The sequence below is a fragment of the Physcomitrium patens genome, chromosome 15 (genome assembly GCF_059467195.1).
Source record: "Physcomitrium patens ecotype Gransden chromosome 15, ASM5946719v1, whole genome shotgun sequence".
In the NCBI taxonomy this organism is placed as follows: Eukaryota; Viridiplantae; Streptophyta; class Bryopsida; order Funariales; family Funariaceae; genus Physcomitrium; species Physcomitrium patens.
Genome location: NC_143424.1, coordinates 15259771 through 15275760, shown reverse-complemented (window position 1 = coordinate 15275760; position 15990 = coordinate 15259771). Strand labels below are relative to the sequence as shown.

The 15990-nt window shown below is 39.2% G+C and overlaps 1 protein-coding gene across 1 annotated transcript; it reads left to right on the top strand.

The window, feature by feature from the left end:
* Nucleotides 1-101: 101 nt before the first annotated feature.
* Nucleotides 102-3987, top strand: LOC112292689 (uncharacterized). Its single transcript, XM_024541434.3, has 3 exons — nt 102-1330; nt 2260-2468; nt 2753-3987. Exons 1-3 carry the CDS (start codon nt 1060-1062, stop codon nt 3527-3529), a joined length of 1257 nt encoding a protein of 418 aa, XP_024397202.1. The 5' UTR covers nt 102-1059; the 3' UTR covers nt 3530-3987.
* Nucleotides 3988-15990: the final 12003 nt, after the last annotated feature.

Sequence of the window (15990 nt, the reverse complement as noted above, 5' to 3'; positions counted from 1 at the left end):
AAATTGTAATTGTTTTTGCTGGGTTGGTGTAGTGCTGAACCACGCTGTGGAAAGGGCTACTGCGCATTGGGTCGGGGCTAGTTCGCAGAGAAATCGGCCGAGAGGAGGTTTGAAATCCCGATTTCGAAGCCACGCCCCGAGTGGTGGTGGCAGGATGCTGGTGGAGGCAGGGAAGGACTCAGTAGGAGCATCCTATTTTTAGAGAGCGCCGTGGAATGAGAGGGCAGACTGAGGGTCGGGGCGACGGGGGACCACTAGATGGGCTGAGAGTTGGCGAAACGGAAGTGGCACTCGCTGTAGTTTGAGATTCCGTGCGGGAAGTCCGTGTGTGGTGGGTTGTGGTTGAACCCGGTGCCGAGGGGCGGTTCGGTGTGCGGTTCAGTAAGTTCATGCATTGTTTTGCTCCTCATTGTAAGCCTCCTCAAAAGGGCCGGCGAAGGTGCATCGTTAAATTGGTGGTATACAGAGATACAGAGCCAGGTGAGGTTGGAGAGCAGGCGATTCTGCCAAGTGCCGTGACCTTTGTCTTTTTGACGTGGTAGGTTTCGGTGTCTCCTTCGTCCGACAGCTCGGAATTTATTGGTAGCGGATAGTCATAATCCACATCCAGAGTAGATTGGGTGGAGTTTCGCTCGAGCAGGTGTCGTGCTTGAGTCGATCTGTGGTATTGTTGGGCGCTGCTCTCGTAATTGTTCGTAGACTGCCGTGAAATAGCCAGCTGATTAGGCATTCCAGGCGGTAAAGGGGCGTTGAGCAGAGCATTCACCTGAAACGAACTCGCATTCAACGTTAGATGCGACCTGAATTTGCTTTGCAAGAGTAGAACCTAATCCTTCCTGTGCAGCTATCTGCATTGCCAAGCACAAACTCGAGCTGATTTGCATTGTTGACTCTTACTGCTCCTTATCGGGCTCTCGCATTTGCCAAGTGTAGGGGAATTTGTGGGGTCATCTTATCAAATCTTCGTTTGTTTCGGACCACACCCCACCCCCCTTGTTTTTCTTTATCGGAATATAGTGTTCCAAGGCGGTCAAGCTGGCAGCCCTGGAACATATCGAGATGAGCAGGCGCTGCTCGCACTGCGGCCTGAATGGCCATAACAGCCGGACATGTCCCGACCGCGGGGTGAGGCTGTTTGGCGTGCGGCTGACGGACGGTATTAGCAGCATGAACATGCGGAAGAGCGTGAGTATGAATAATCTGAGCCACTACACGAGCACGCACAACTCCCCGTCACCATCTGAGCACTCAGAGTCTGGAGCGGCTCCCGACGGGTATGTGTCGGATGGCCTGGTGCAGACGTCGAACAATGCTCGAGAGCGCAAGAAAGGTACGCTTTTGGTGCTCAATTGGTCGTTTTCAACACCTGGAGAGCAACATGTAGTTATTTAATACCTTAATGTTTAACGTTTAGTTTCTCTATTACGGAAATTGGCTTTCCGACGTTTAACTACATTGCTTGTATTGTATGTTAGAAATAGGTTTGGTATTATGGAGATGGGATCTGTTTGGGTAGCTTGAATTGTGAGCTGAAGCGTGCTTAAATACCAAATCTAAGTTGTAAAATTGAACTCAGATCATTTACCCAAATTTTTGTGAAAGTTTGGACGAATGAAACAGTTTTCTTAGTTGTTCCATGGGATGGGAAATTTCAGAGCAGTGAGCTTTTAGGTTTTGTTGGCGATGACATTTCATGTTTCATAGATTACACATATGGGCAATGATCTGAGATGCAAGTTTTGGAACGTCTTTGTTAGTGTTTCTGTGGAGATTAGTAAGTAGCAAGTCATAATGTTCATGGTTGGGTTTTCAATTGCTTTTCAGTATGATGTTATGGTAGGAATTCCAGAGGAAGATACTCTTGTTTTACATTTAGTACCCTCAAAATAGAATTCAATAGCCACCTTGCAAATTCCAGAGATTTTTCAGATATGCATATCAATGATCTGTTTACTCTAAACTTCAAACCAAACTCACAAATGATGAGGTGGATTGTCCAAGTGTGTAGTGTTAAATTATCGTGAAAACTTTTCTGTAGTGAGGAAAAATGCCTTTCAAAAGAATGTCGTAGTCCGGTAGATTCGCATTCAATGAAATCCACATCCGTTTCGAATGCGTTGCTAAACTGCAAATATTGTTATCAGTTCGGTATTACTGTTTTGACTGTTCCATACCCAAGCGCTGATTTGGTTGCGTTTCATCCACTCAAGTCATTCTGAAAGTCGGTTGCTCATAACAAATAGTTTGTCCCTGTTGCAGGAGTACCGTGGACAGAAGACGAGCATCGCTTGTTCTTGCTGGGATTGCAAAAGCTCGGAAAAGGTGACTGGAGAGGTATCTCGAGGAATTTCGTGACAACCAGGACGCCCACACAGGTTGCTAGTCACGCCCAGAAGTACTTCATCCGACAAAGCAACATGAACAAGCGGAAGAGGCGATCGAGCCTCTTCGACATCGTATCGACGTCGGTAAGTGTATACAATTGTGTGAGTGTGAGTGTGTGTGTTCGTGCGGCGAATGAGGGGGGCGGTGTCGTGGTGATGATAGGATGGTCGCAGTCCGTGGGGATGCGAGTAGAAGTCGGGTGGGATATGATTAGGGACGTTGGGTAGGTGGGCGGAGGGTGTTGAGTGGAGGATGGGGGGCACAGTGCAACGGTAGAGGCGATGCAAGTGCAGTAGAGAATGGAATGGGATGGTTGTGGGAGGTGGGACATGTGATCTGAGATGGGGAGGGTTGTGGTCGATGGCAGGGCGTTCCTTCGATTGCGGAAGAGTCGACATGCATGGGAGACGAGGAGCAGACGAACCCACTGCACCAGTTGAGCTTGGGGCAGAACCGCATGTACCCGTCGGGGGTGTTGTACGAGCCAAGTTCGGTGGCGGGATACGGAGTATCGGTGGGAGGATTCGCGGTGCCGAAGCACATGAGTCCTCCGATGGCGTTACCGTTGATGTCGGTGGGAAACGCGATGGGAATGGGCGCGGATGGGGTGACGGAGGTGGTGGGGATGGGGTACAAGGTGGAGCATTTGGCGAGGAGTGGAATGGAGGGGGCGGGGATGAGCTACGGCATGGAGAGGAGTGGAATGGAGAGAGGGGGTGCGGGCGTGGCGGTAGCAGCAGGGGCGGGTCTGTCGCTGGGAGGGTCAGCGGGAGCAGGAAGGATCCCGTACTCGTTCACGTCGTCGGGTGGAGGAGGGGTGGGTTCGGTGTCGACGGCGCAGGCGCCGGGTCAGGGGCAGGCACAGCAGGGATCGAGCAGCAGAGGAGGGGGGTCATACGGAGCGAACCCGGCGATCGTGAGACCGACGGCGAAGGTGGGCGGTGCGAGCAGCGCAGCGACGAAGATGGAGGAGGATGGTCGGGACATAGCGCAGCTGAGGCTGGGGCTGTCACCGCCGGAGCCATCTCAGTTGACGGCAAAGCTGTTGGAGGCGCCGTCGAGGCATTCATCAGCGTTCCACGTGAACACGTCGTTCGATGGGAGCAGCATACAACAAGGAGTGAACGCGATCAGCGTGGTGTGAAGCGGCAGAGATGGTAAAGGGGTAGGTGCGGTGTAGGAGGAGGAGGGGAAAGCGGGAGAGGTGAAGGCGGGGGTTGGGGGCAGGAAGAAGAAGTAGGAGTGGGATTCGAGGAGGGTGTAGACTAATTCTTTTGTTGTAAATAGCTACATTGGATTGTGCGCCAAAGGCTAGAAAGAGCAGAGCGGAGCAGAGATGGTGTAAATTAGAGAGGAAAGGAGGGAGAGGGACGCGGGCGATGAACGTGGAGATGGTTGGAGATGAGATGAGAAGAGAAGAGAAGAGAAGAGAGGAGAGAAGAGGGTGGGGTGGAGACGGGGATTACCCGTGAACCCGAAGGGCGGTGAAGTATGTGTCCGGTGGTGGAGAGTATACAAGTGTGAACGTTTTCCAAGTTGCTTTGGAGAATTACGTCGAACTGGCTTTTTCTAGCAGTTTGCGATTTTTTTTGTTTGTTTCTATATTTCTTGTGCTGTGGGTTGGTTTTTTGTTTCTCATGAATGTGCATCTGGAGTTTTGTTGGTTGTGGGATTGATCTTTGAGTGCTTTGTTAATAGAATTCGTTATTTGCTTACTTTGGATTGAAAGATACAGTTTTCTGTGGGACTTTCAACGTGAGTTTAGTACGTTGTTATTAGCTGATGTCTGGATGTCAATACCATTTATTGTGATAGATATTTTGGGATGGTAGGATAAGTTATATTTTAGTTAGCGTGCAAAATTCTTACCCAATTTATAGATGCTTTGAAGTCTTACATGTTGGTCTTCACAATTGTCTTTTGGTATGTCCTGTGTTGTAGACTGGATTGTGTGGGAATTGAAAGACCTATTTGCGATGCTGAATCTCCCTTGTAGAAGGTATCAGTTCTTTGCTGTTTTGCTGGTTGTCTGAATACTTGGCATCTGAGCTGGGCGTTTCGCACTGTTGATTACCAACCGTCGAGCTCAGAACCACAGTTTGTAGTGACTTGTGTCTGAATATGGAGTTTATGGTCGAACTACCCCATCAGAGATCTCCTCTCTTATAATCAATCTGCAGGTGTTAATATGCGTCTTCAAATTCGTTCACAATGCTCATGAGCATATTTAGGGAGGAATAACCAAATGGATCAGTTGATGGAACGCTGGTAAAGATACGGGACCCACCCAACTGGCAAATAGGTGTGTCTAGGAATGTGAGAATGACTTAAATACTCAGATAACATCGCCATCACTGAAAATTTCTAGCTGATTTGAGCACGAAGATAATGCACACGAAGTGACGGTATTTAGAAAGTTTGAAGCACCGAGTATACATATTAATCAGATGTATTTAGACAACTGGCTATGTTGTGCAGTCGCTAAAACCATGGACATTACACCCCGGATATCGGCTTTGTTGTGTCCGACGCTTTAAACCAATTCCTTCCAACACTGTTGTTGCGGATCCTCCCGATTTCGGTGATTCTCCCATCGCATACTTCGCACCCCACTAACAATACAAATAGACGCTATTACTCATGAATCTCGAAGCGAAAGCACGGTCTTCTCCAACTTCAGAAATTAGCAACTAACTGCTCGATCAGCACACCTCAATTCGAGTTCCAAAATTTGAAGAGATAGATGCTCATGAGCGTGGTGTCCACGAGCACAAAGAACACACCACCGAACTCCGCATCTTGCGAAGCATGCATGGTGGCAGCCAGTTCCCTTCCAATTGCGCCGAGTTGCAGCAAATGTGACACTTTTGTGTCGTAGATTGCAGTGCAGTCACTCAGTGCTGCAGAACCGATATCTGTCGCATTCTAGAATTGGGTATTATGGGTTGGCTGCAATCGGAAGCAATGAGGCAGAGCATTGCGGCCATGGGGATGAGAGCGATCTAAGCACAAGACTCAGGTAGTCGGCAAATGGTTTGCATGTATTCGTGGAGCCAAAAAGTTTGTCGGTGAGGTTCATGGCCCCGCTTCTTCTGTTAAGTTTCGATGTCTTTTCCTTATAAATTTCTTCATTAATTTGTTTTCATTATTTGGCCTGTATGATGTTAAACATGCTGCATGGGTTATTAAATGTTACAAGCACATCTACTTTATTTTTGAGGTAGATGTACTAGTTATTAATTTAATATAATTTAATTTAATCCCTTAGTATAAGTCTGGTTTGTTTTTGTTTTTTGTTTTTTGTTTTTTTTTTGTTTGTTTTTGTTTTTGTTTTTTTGTTGTTGATGCTAATGTAATCATCTTTTAGAGAGTGTAGGATTTATTACTGTGCAGTATGTTATTGCGGTTTTAATTCTTTTCCAGTGTGTGTGAGATTATATTCTTACATGGGATGTTGTTGTGGCTCTAATCATCTTTTACGATGTGTAGGAATATACTTTAAGTAGGATGTTGTGGTTCTAACAATCTTTAAGCAAGTGTAGAATTACACTATTGCATACACTGTTCTTTTGCAAATTATATAATGTTAATGATCTTTTTCTGTATATTTAAATATAATATTATTTTTAGAAGTTTTGTAACAACCAATCAATAATATTAAAGTCAATACTTAAATACAATTATATATATATATATATATATATATATATACATACATATATATCCACACACACACATGAAACAGTCACCGTAAACATGAATATTGTACAAAATTCCTTGACATATTAGAATTGCTAGCCATTATAACAATTGATTTATAGGAATGTTCATCACATTATGTTGCTAACAGTAAAAACTGTGTATTTTCTTTCTTGTGTAAATTATCATTATTTGTAATTCAAATATACTATTGAACAGATTACAAGAATAAAGTAGTAAGGATGATGATGGGATAACAAATAAGAAATAGTGTAGATTATACAAGCAATCTTTGTTTTATAATTTTATGTGGTTCAAAATATATCCAATTTGTATGCTATTAACTGAAATAATCTCATTTATTTATTTACTTCCACATGCATCTTGAGCAATGCAAAGAAATAAAAAATAATTAGTGCTATAATTGCATTTTATTTTTTTGTGTGTATATATTCATGTGTAAAAGGTAATGTTTCCTATGAATCATTTTCAAATGATACACACTATAATAATAATATATGTATATATATATATATATATATATATATATATACCAATAAATATCAATATATTTAAATTTTAAAACAACTGTGTCATCACACAATGCAAACCAAAACATAACTACAAATTAATTTTTGAAACAATATTTAATAAATATTAAAATAAGGTGTGTTTGTGCTTTGAAACTAAATTGAAGAATAAATGCCACTTAACACTTAACTATCAACACATGTCAAACATGTTCATTGGACAATGCCTATTGACACAATTCCCACCAAAAACATATAAAAATGTGTTCAAAGCCTTCAATTAATATTAAAAAAAAAAAAAACAAAAAAAAACAAACAAATGGATGAAAACCCAAGATGACATCCGTTGGATGAATCTCTTCAGAAGAAATCCATGTTTTTTTCCGTATAAAAAAATAGAACCCATACCCACCCCAAATATTGCTCAACTCATGTATTTAGAAGGCCAATTGAAATATCGAAAATGGATTTTAAAAAAAGTAAAAGTAAAAGATAAACGTTTTCCTTTGGCATGTTCACACCTGAAGGAGGACATTATGGATGGGGATGACGACATCGGATAAAGCACATGTACTGGCCAACTGGAAGGTGGGAGGGCAGTACAGGGGCAGGTAGCATTTCATGGACGGACGAAAAGGACGAATGGACGGAACACAAGGACAAATGGACGGATGGAAGGATAGACGTACGGACGGACGGACTGACGGAAGGAGGTTCAGGCTTCTGACAACAGCATCCCAAGCAACCGACCCCCCTGCCCTCCCTTCCTTTCACTTTTTGCCTTTCCTTCCAATTCCCTTTCCCGCCTTCCCTGATCCTTCCTCCTCTCCTTTACCTTTTCCGTGTGGCTGTCGCGCTGCTGTCTTTTGCAGAGAGTCAGAAAGGAGGCTTGTGGTCTTCCTCCTTTTGGTCCAGCTCAGCCACTTTACACGTCACTCTGTCCAGGCTGGCACTCGGTTGCTGAGCTGGCATCGCTCGTCCTTCGAACTCCCCTTAGTGCCTGTTATTGCAATGGGCTGAAGTCAAGTGTATTGTATAACCTTGTTTTTTATTTATATTTATTATTATTATTATTTATTGTTTATTTTATTTTATTTTTAGCACATGTAGAAGGGATCTTTTCTTCTTCTTTTTTCCCCCAATTTTTTCACACCCCCTTGCTCCAAAATGATTACTTCCATCCATTTCCATCTTTGTCCTCTTGTCAAGGACATGAATCTCAAAAAAAAAAAAAAAAAAAGAAAAAGAAAAGAAAAATCTCTACACTCTTGTGTCATTCAAAGATGGTAATATATTGAACTAGAATCATTGTTGCCAAAAACAAAAGGACTAGAAAGTCTTGAAATAAGACTAAGAACTAAAAAGACATTGACATGAGTGTAGGAGGCTTCACTCTAGCCTCCATATATACTATCTAACTAAAAGTTATGTGGCAATGTTCTATAGGACCTCCAATACAAGTTGACTTCGTAAGATACATATCATAGCTTGCAAGGCAAGTTTTGTATATGTATGCTACATAGTTAGCTTATTCTATAAGTTATGAATATGTGTCACACATGATTAACTTATTGATCAAGTTTCTAACCTACTAATCAACTACAAAGAAGTGCAAAGTCAAAATTGCATCTATGAAGCTTTTGGGAAGCTCTATTAGACGATATTATGAATTTTTTATTTTATTTTATATCTACATAGTTATATAAGAAATTATTGGAATAAATATGTATGTTTGTAATATTATCTTCTCCTTCTAGGAACGAGTTGTATGAAGAGCAATTATCATCTTTTATAGAATTTATTATTTTTAACTTGATTTTGATAGATTGTCGATGAAAAGTCTTAATTTTCTTTGCTGCATTTGGAAGATTCTTTGTTGGCTCCCATGTGCATTCATTAAACTCATATTTGTGCCAATGAATAAGATATTTTAATCTATTTTTGTAGCACCTTGAATCTAAGACTTCTTCTACATCAAATTCTTGATTGTTATCCATTTTTGTAAGAAGAGATGGCATTTGTCTTCTTCTTGACATATTTACTATCTTATATGGCTCAAAAAGAAATATATAGAATATAGGATAGATTTTCATAGATTTTGGTAGATACAATTAATAAATAACATAATTGACTTATTCACAAATAAAAAAAGGTCTAAGCCTATGATAGTTCAACTTATCATAAAGATAAGTAGTCTTAATATTACAACAAAATAATCATATCTTGTTATCTACATTGAATTATGGTTGCTCCTTGCAATAGGCATCCACATTGATCTTTTGTCATTCTTGAGCTTCTTTTAATTACGCCTTCATTATTACATGTAGCTTTGACAAATGATTTGTGAAATCTTTTGTTGTAAGATTATTAACATTTAAAAAGTCAAAAGTATGAAGTCATAGATGATAACCATAATTGGCAAAAAAAAGTGTTTATTGAGTAGAAGAATGTATCGAATTATTATATGTAATGTCTACCAATGGCAAAAGAATTGTTCAAACATCTTGATGATAGTTGATGGTATACTTTAAATATTGCTTTAGAACTTGATTCACCTATCTTGTTTTTTTTTTATCAATTTTAGGATGAAAGGCCAAAGATAATTTTATGTCTACCTTTAATATTTTTAAAATAATTTTTCAAAATCTTCATATAAATTGTATCTCTCTAATTGATATAATATCATTTGATAATTGATGATAGTGATAGATATTATCAAAGAATAGCTTAACTATTTCTTCACTTGAAATAGATTTTGTATATAATACAAAATTTATTATTTAGGTGAAGCAATCTACAATTACGAATATAAAGTCACATGAATTTAAACTTAGAATATCTATAATAAAATCCATAGAAATAGAAGACCATACTTGTTCCAATAGACACAAAGATTTGAGAAGTCTATAGGATTAATGACAAAGAATTTTTGATCTTGAACAAATGTCACATGACCATATAAAGTATTTCACTGCCTTCCTTACTTGCAACCACCAAAAATCTCTAGATATAAGGTCCAAAATCTTATTGTATCCAAAATATCATGCTACTAAAAAATTATGACTTAATTGAAGAACACGTAGACATGTTTCTCTTATTAGAATATATTGGTGATCTTTGAAATAGAATAGGTTTTTCTTAAACTTTAACTTGGAAGTATCATGAGACTTAGAAGAACTATTTGTGATATCATGAACAAGAGGATTAAAGGACATACTTGATTGAATTTTCTTGATAAAGATTGAATCAACAGTCAATATTGATTTTATCATTTGGAGATGAAATTACTCAAGCTTCAAGATAAATATTCTTTGTTGATCAAAAGCTCCATTTTTTTTCTTTTGGTACAAAATAAGAATGTTTAAAAAGTGCATTTGATAAACCTTGTTGTTTTTCAACTTGATATGTTATCTTAAAATAAAATATTGATAATGACATGATGCAACAAATCTAGGTATAATTCAAGAGTTGTATTGATATAAAGTACTTGAAATTCTTATGATATGTATACATCGTGATTAGATTAAAAGTGCTTTTTAAATAATCATGCCATTTTTAAAAGAATCAAAAATTCCAGAAAGTTTTTTATCATAGATTTTGTAATTGATCTTTGTTGCTGAAAATTTCTTGGATTAAAAAGCTATTAGATGGAATTTATGATATGCTCCCAATTTTGACAATACTACATCTCAAATAAAGTTTGATACATTTATTTATATAAAAAATACCTTCAAAAAGTTGACACAATAATAGATTGGTATATAAATAAATTCCTTCTTCAAAGCATCAAATAATATTTTGGCTTCATTACTTCACTCAAATTTGTCTTTATAAGTCAAATGTGCAAGAGGAGGTGCTGTCAAGGACAAGAACTCGATGAAAAAGGAATTCAAACAAGTGAGCCTTCACTCAAAAAAAAAGGTAAAAAAATATAAATAAACAAATATGTATATTGAAAGAGAAACTGGAATGGCTATTGCCAAAAGACAACAAAACTAGAGACCCTTGAAACTAGACTGGAAGCAAGAAAGGAGTTGACAAGAGTGAAGAAGCCTTCACTCTTGTCTCTATATATACTATCTAACTAAGAGCTACGTGGCGACGTTCTATAGGACCTCCAATATGTGTTGACTTTGTAGGGCACATGCCTTGACTTACAAGGCAAGTTTTTCTACGTGTGGGTGTAGAATGTATAAATAACTTTTTTGGTTCGTTATCGATTAAATAGTAGTAATGTTGGAATTTAGATGAATGGTTAGTTTGATTAGTTGTTAATAGTAGGAAGTTAGGAACATATGCGGTTAAGAAGCCAAAGTTTTACAATCTATGGAATCTGCTGAATGACGATTCATATTTTGGTAGGATAAAGAGGTTGAGGAAGAAGGAATGGGGGCCAGACTGTGATAGTCGTGAGCTAGGGTAAAGCTTGGAGCTACCCTTTTGTTTTCTTTGTTTTTGTGTTTTTCTTTAGTATTAGATTTAAGAAAAGGATTGCTGAAACTGTGATTGAGATATTGAAAATTATGAATTCGAATTAATTAATTTGGAGAAAGAAAGTGTGATTGTGATAATAGAGATTATTGCATTGTGATAGTAGCACTGGAAGATTGAATAAAAGTAAAGGAATTGAGAATTGAAGTACTGTGGAAAGAGATTAAGCATCCTGTAGATGTCAGGAATGTCAGTGATATTGAGTAGCTGCAGGGCAGTGAACGATTGTAGAGATTGTGAAGGGATTGAATTGAGATGAGGAAGAGAACTTTGGAAGTTTTAGATAATTAATACATAATCAATTGTGACATAACATATCCAATTCATACAACGAGTCTTTCCCCGAGATCGAACCCACCTATACTGATCAAATATCTTGGTGTTTTGAGTCCGAGTCAAACGACAATTACATTTTTGGCGCCGCTTCCGGGGATTGACAACAGTATGAAATGTTAAAGAATTGATGGTACAAAAGACGAGATCGAAGGAGTATGAGTGGTGATTACGACTATGATAATCACAGAAGGAATCAACAAGTAAAAGAAAGACAGGAGCGATTTTATTTCAGAAATTTATTACGACAACAACAAGAAGGGATTCAACATAAGAAACGTCGATGGAGTTGGATAAAGCCGTGGCTGCATGCATGTGCGAGTATTCGAGCATATCCAAGTTCTGAAAGAAGTGCAATATTACACCATTATATACCATTGGAGAAATTACCGCGAGCGCTTGTAGGGGATACCGCGAGTAACGAAGCGTCAGAGTCAAGTTCAGTAATTATAAGAAGTTTAAGTACAAAAGAAATGAATAATAGCGATAGTTTACAAGAAAGAAGAGTGAACAAATATCAAATTGGAACAAAAAGAAGAATTCATATTAATATAGCAAGAAGACCAGCGCAAGCACCAATGGCAGAAGAAGCACCCGTAGTGCCAATAGCGGTACAGATGGGAGCAATTGGAGATCGCACCACTAGCGTGGCTCCATTACCCACGTTTAATGGATGGCTAAGTTCTGATCCCGATCAACACATGTCCCAATTTTTGACAGCGTGTGTAGCTAATAATGGCAGAACTGAATATGTCTGGTTGCGATGGCTACCAGTGACCTTAAAAGATACAGCGTTTGAATGGTATATTCGACAACCAGTGGGACAATTTCCTAATTGGGAAGCATTGAAAAATGCTTTCTTAACTCATTTTCGACCAATAGGATTCGAAGATCGTCTTCGAGAAAATTTGCTGAACAGTAAAATATTTGTGGGAGAATCGGTGCAGTCGTATTATGGCCGAGTTGCAGATATATTACGTAAATGGCCAAACAATCAAATGCCAGACGCGTTTATATTGTCAATAATAGTGAATGGGTTGCATCCCCCAGAATTGAAGATGTTTGTTAAGGAGTCTCAACCAGTTACGGTAGCTGCCTCCTTAGCACGTGCAAAGGTGTGGGAGGAGTGCCATTATGATCAACTGTTGATGGTGGGAACCACAATGATTCCTAGTATAGGAAATCAAGTTCCAATGACGAATACGATGATAGGGAGCTACCCACGAATGATTGCGCCTAGTATGGGAAATCCCAATTCTCAAGGAGTAGTTAATGCCACTCCTTTGCAGGCGATATCACCCGTGGCAACTTATCCTTCACCGATGGCATATCGACAACCTGAAGTACCGATGAATGCAACAATTAACGATTCTAACGAAGCTCTATTATTAAATCTAATGAAGAAAATGGAAGAATTAGCCGTGCATATGACTAAAGATAAAGAGAAAAGGCATAAACCTTCTAATATGAGACCTAATGTATGGTGTAACAACTGTAAAGGGCAGGGACACTTTGATACGGAATGCCCCTTGGCTCATCAGAAGATGGGACAGTGTATGTATTGTGGAGGAAAGCATAACACTGCCAATTGTTGGTACTTACCAAAACAACAAACAATGATACAACCAATTGTATGGGATGTAAATCAAGTGCAAACAGGAAATACGGGTGGATGAAATGGAAATAGAAATAATAGAGTAAATCGTGGTTTTAGAAATTTCCAAAATCCTAACTATAATCAGCCCTATGGGACCAATATGCAGAATGGTGGCCAAAATCAAATGGGAAATCAACCATCGATGCCAATACAACAGACCAATTCACCAATGGCGACAACTAGTCAACCTGGATCCTTTACTGTACCAACATGGAACCGACCTGGAAGGTATGTCCCAACGGAGACTCCCAATGTACCTGACGGGATAAGAAAAAAACCAGTTCGTTGTTTTCGATGCCGCCAATTGGGTCATTATGCAAGTGATTGCAACAACCCAAGATTTATCGAAGAATACGCACCTCTTTACACAAATTGTAAGCAATCTGGTCATTACCACTACTAATGTAATGTACCTTTTAATCCAAATAGTAGGGACCAGCACATGACATCAACAGTGCAAATTATAGAAGAAACAAACAAACCACAGGAATCACCGATACATCGGATGGAAGCGATTCACGTAGTATTGACAAGAAATCAGCAAAAAGGCAAAGAACCAATCCAAATATTGGAGAAATCGATACCAGCCCTGGTCAACAGATCAATACCAAAATCTGCTCCATTATTGGACGAAGCGTCACCGTCACAACCCAATTCGACCAATATATTGGTGCGTCCACTAATTTCACAAGTACCAATATTACACCAATACGGTGGACAGTCGCACCAGTTAAAGGATCCAATTTTCAAGGAGCAGTTGCAACCAGAAATCGTGGAAGTACCAATTCCTGATATTGGAAGTACCAATATATGGGGACCGAGATCCGAAATCCGTAAGAAAAAAAAGACATTGGGAATCATGACCAATATGGAACCCTATGATATTCTGAAGGATTTAGGTTCAATTCAACCAACAATCACAATAAAGTAATTATTAGCAGTAGCACCAAAATATCGTAACACCTTAAACTCTTCTTTGATTCGACGAAGAACTCGTCAAAAAGAAATTCGTGAAGTAAGTTTGAATCCGGATCTAGGCGCGCCGACTATTGATGTATCAATTGATGGAATATTAGTTCAGGGTGTACAAGTGGATGGCGGGGCTAGCGTTAACCTCATGAATGTAGATACAATGGAAGAATTGGCATTGGACCAATTAATACCAACTACAGTTGTTTTGCGAATGACAGATTCAAGTCGAGTCCGACCTATGGGTACTTTACGAGGAATTGATACAGTTGTTGCGGGGATTACATACACAATTGATTATATTGTATTTCGATTGCAAAGCACAGTATTGTCATATCCAATTTTGTTGGGTCGACCGTGGCTATATTAAGCTGAAGCTCGGAACGATTGGGGTCGTGGAATGCTAACAATTGGAAAGGGTAAGGATAAAATAGTGCTCCAAATGTATCCTGTCCAATATCACGAAGAAACTCAAATTACCAGTCTAGAATATACATCGGACTGCAAACAGGAGTATACGGAAGAAGAACTAGTTGTTTCCAAATCAAAGGCTGTCGAGGCACGGGAAGTTGCAGTACAAAATAGGAATATTTACCATTGTGGAGGACCAGGAGAATATTTTGTTCCTCCAAACGTTATTGATGATTCAGATCATATGATTGCACACTGGATGCAGCGAAGAGATGTTAATCAAGTTGGTACTATAGATCTCGAATTGGAAAGCTCCAATTTGTCCGAGTTTATGAAAGATCCCGAAACAGAGCAGAAGATTACCGCTGAAGCTCTTAATGGACCAAAGTGTCAATCAATAAATCTAGGCACAAAGGATAATCCCAAATTGATTCAAATTTATGATGGTATAATAGGTAAAACTAAAGAGCTTTGGACAGATTATTTTATAAAACATAAATCAGCTTTTGCTTGGTTTTATAAAGATTTGAAGGGTATTCCAGCTGAAGTTTGTAAGCATCGAATAAAATTGGAGGACACGGCTACACCAGTACGACAAAGGCAACATCAACTGAATCCTAAATATTCGTTGATGGTAAAGGAGGAATTGGATAAGCTTCTGAAGGTGGAATTTATATATCCTGTACCACATAGTGAATGGGTTTCGTCGATAGTTATGGTTCCCAAGAAGAACGGGAAAGTCTGAATTTGCCAAGATTTTCGAAAGTTGAATGCTGCTACAAAGAAGGATTACTTTCTTTGATCATTTACGGATAGTATCTTAGACGTAGTAGCAGGCCACGAATGTTATTCGTTTCTTGATGGTTTTTTCGGATATAATCAGGTATAAATTGCAAAGGGGGATCAATTAAAGACTACGTTTACTACGAATTGGAGAACTTTTGCTTATAAGGTCATGCCTTTCGGACTTTGTAATGCGCCAGCTACATTTCAGAGGATGATGATGCAAGCATTCCAAGATGAGCTATGGGTTTCAATGGAAATCTTTTTAGATAATTTCTGCACATTCAGCACCAGAGAAGAACACTTAGACAAATTGGGCTGGTGCTTAGGTAAATGTGCTAAATTTGGAATTTCTTTGAATTCAGAAAAATATAAATTTGGGGTACCCTCAGGAAAATTATTAGGTCATATCGTATCGGAAACAGGTATCGCCACCGATCCGGATAAAATAAAAATTATACTAGAACTCCAAATACCCGATACAGTGACAGGTGTTCGCACCTTTATTGGGCATATTAGCTATTATCGACGTTTTATTTATCTATTTGCTGTTATCTGTATTCTATTGACAAATTTGTTGAAAAAGCAACTACTGGACAGCCTCGAACCAATTTGGACCAAGGAATGTACAGTTGCGTTTGAAACATTAAAACAAAAATTGGTTTCTGCACCAATATTGGTTGCTCCTCGTTGGACAAAATCTTTTGAGGTTTATGTTGATGCCTCTAATGT

Excerpts from the sequence above, each read along its gene's own strand:
- LOC112292689 (XM_024541434.3), top strand. The coding sequence starts at position 1,060 with ATGAGCAGGCGCTGCTCGCACTGCGGCCTGAATGGCCATAACAGCCGG. Across the intron at positions 1,331-2,259 it reads TGCTCGAGAGCGCAAGAAAG|GAGTACCGTGGACAGAAGAC; the intron begins GTACGCTTTTGG and ends TCCCTGTTGCAG. Across the intron at positions 2,469-2,752 it reads TCGACATCGTATCGACGTCG|GGCGTTCCTTCGATTGCGGA; the intron begins GTAAGTGTATAC and ends GGTCGATGGCAG.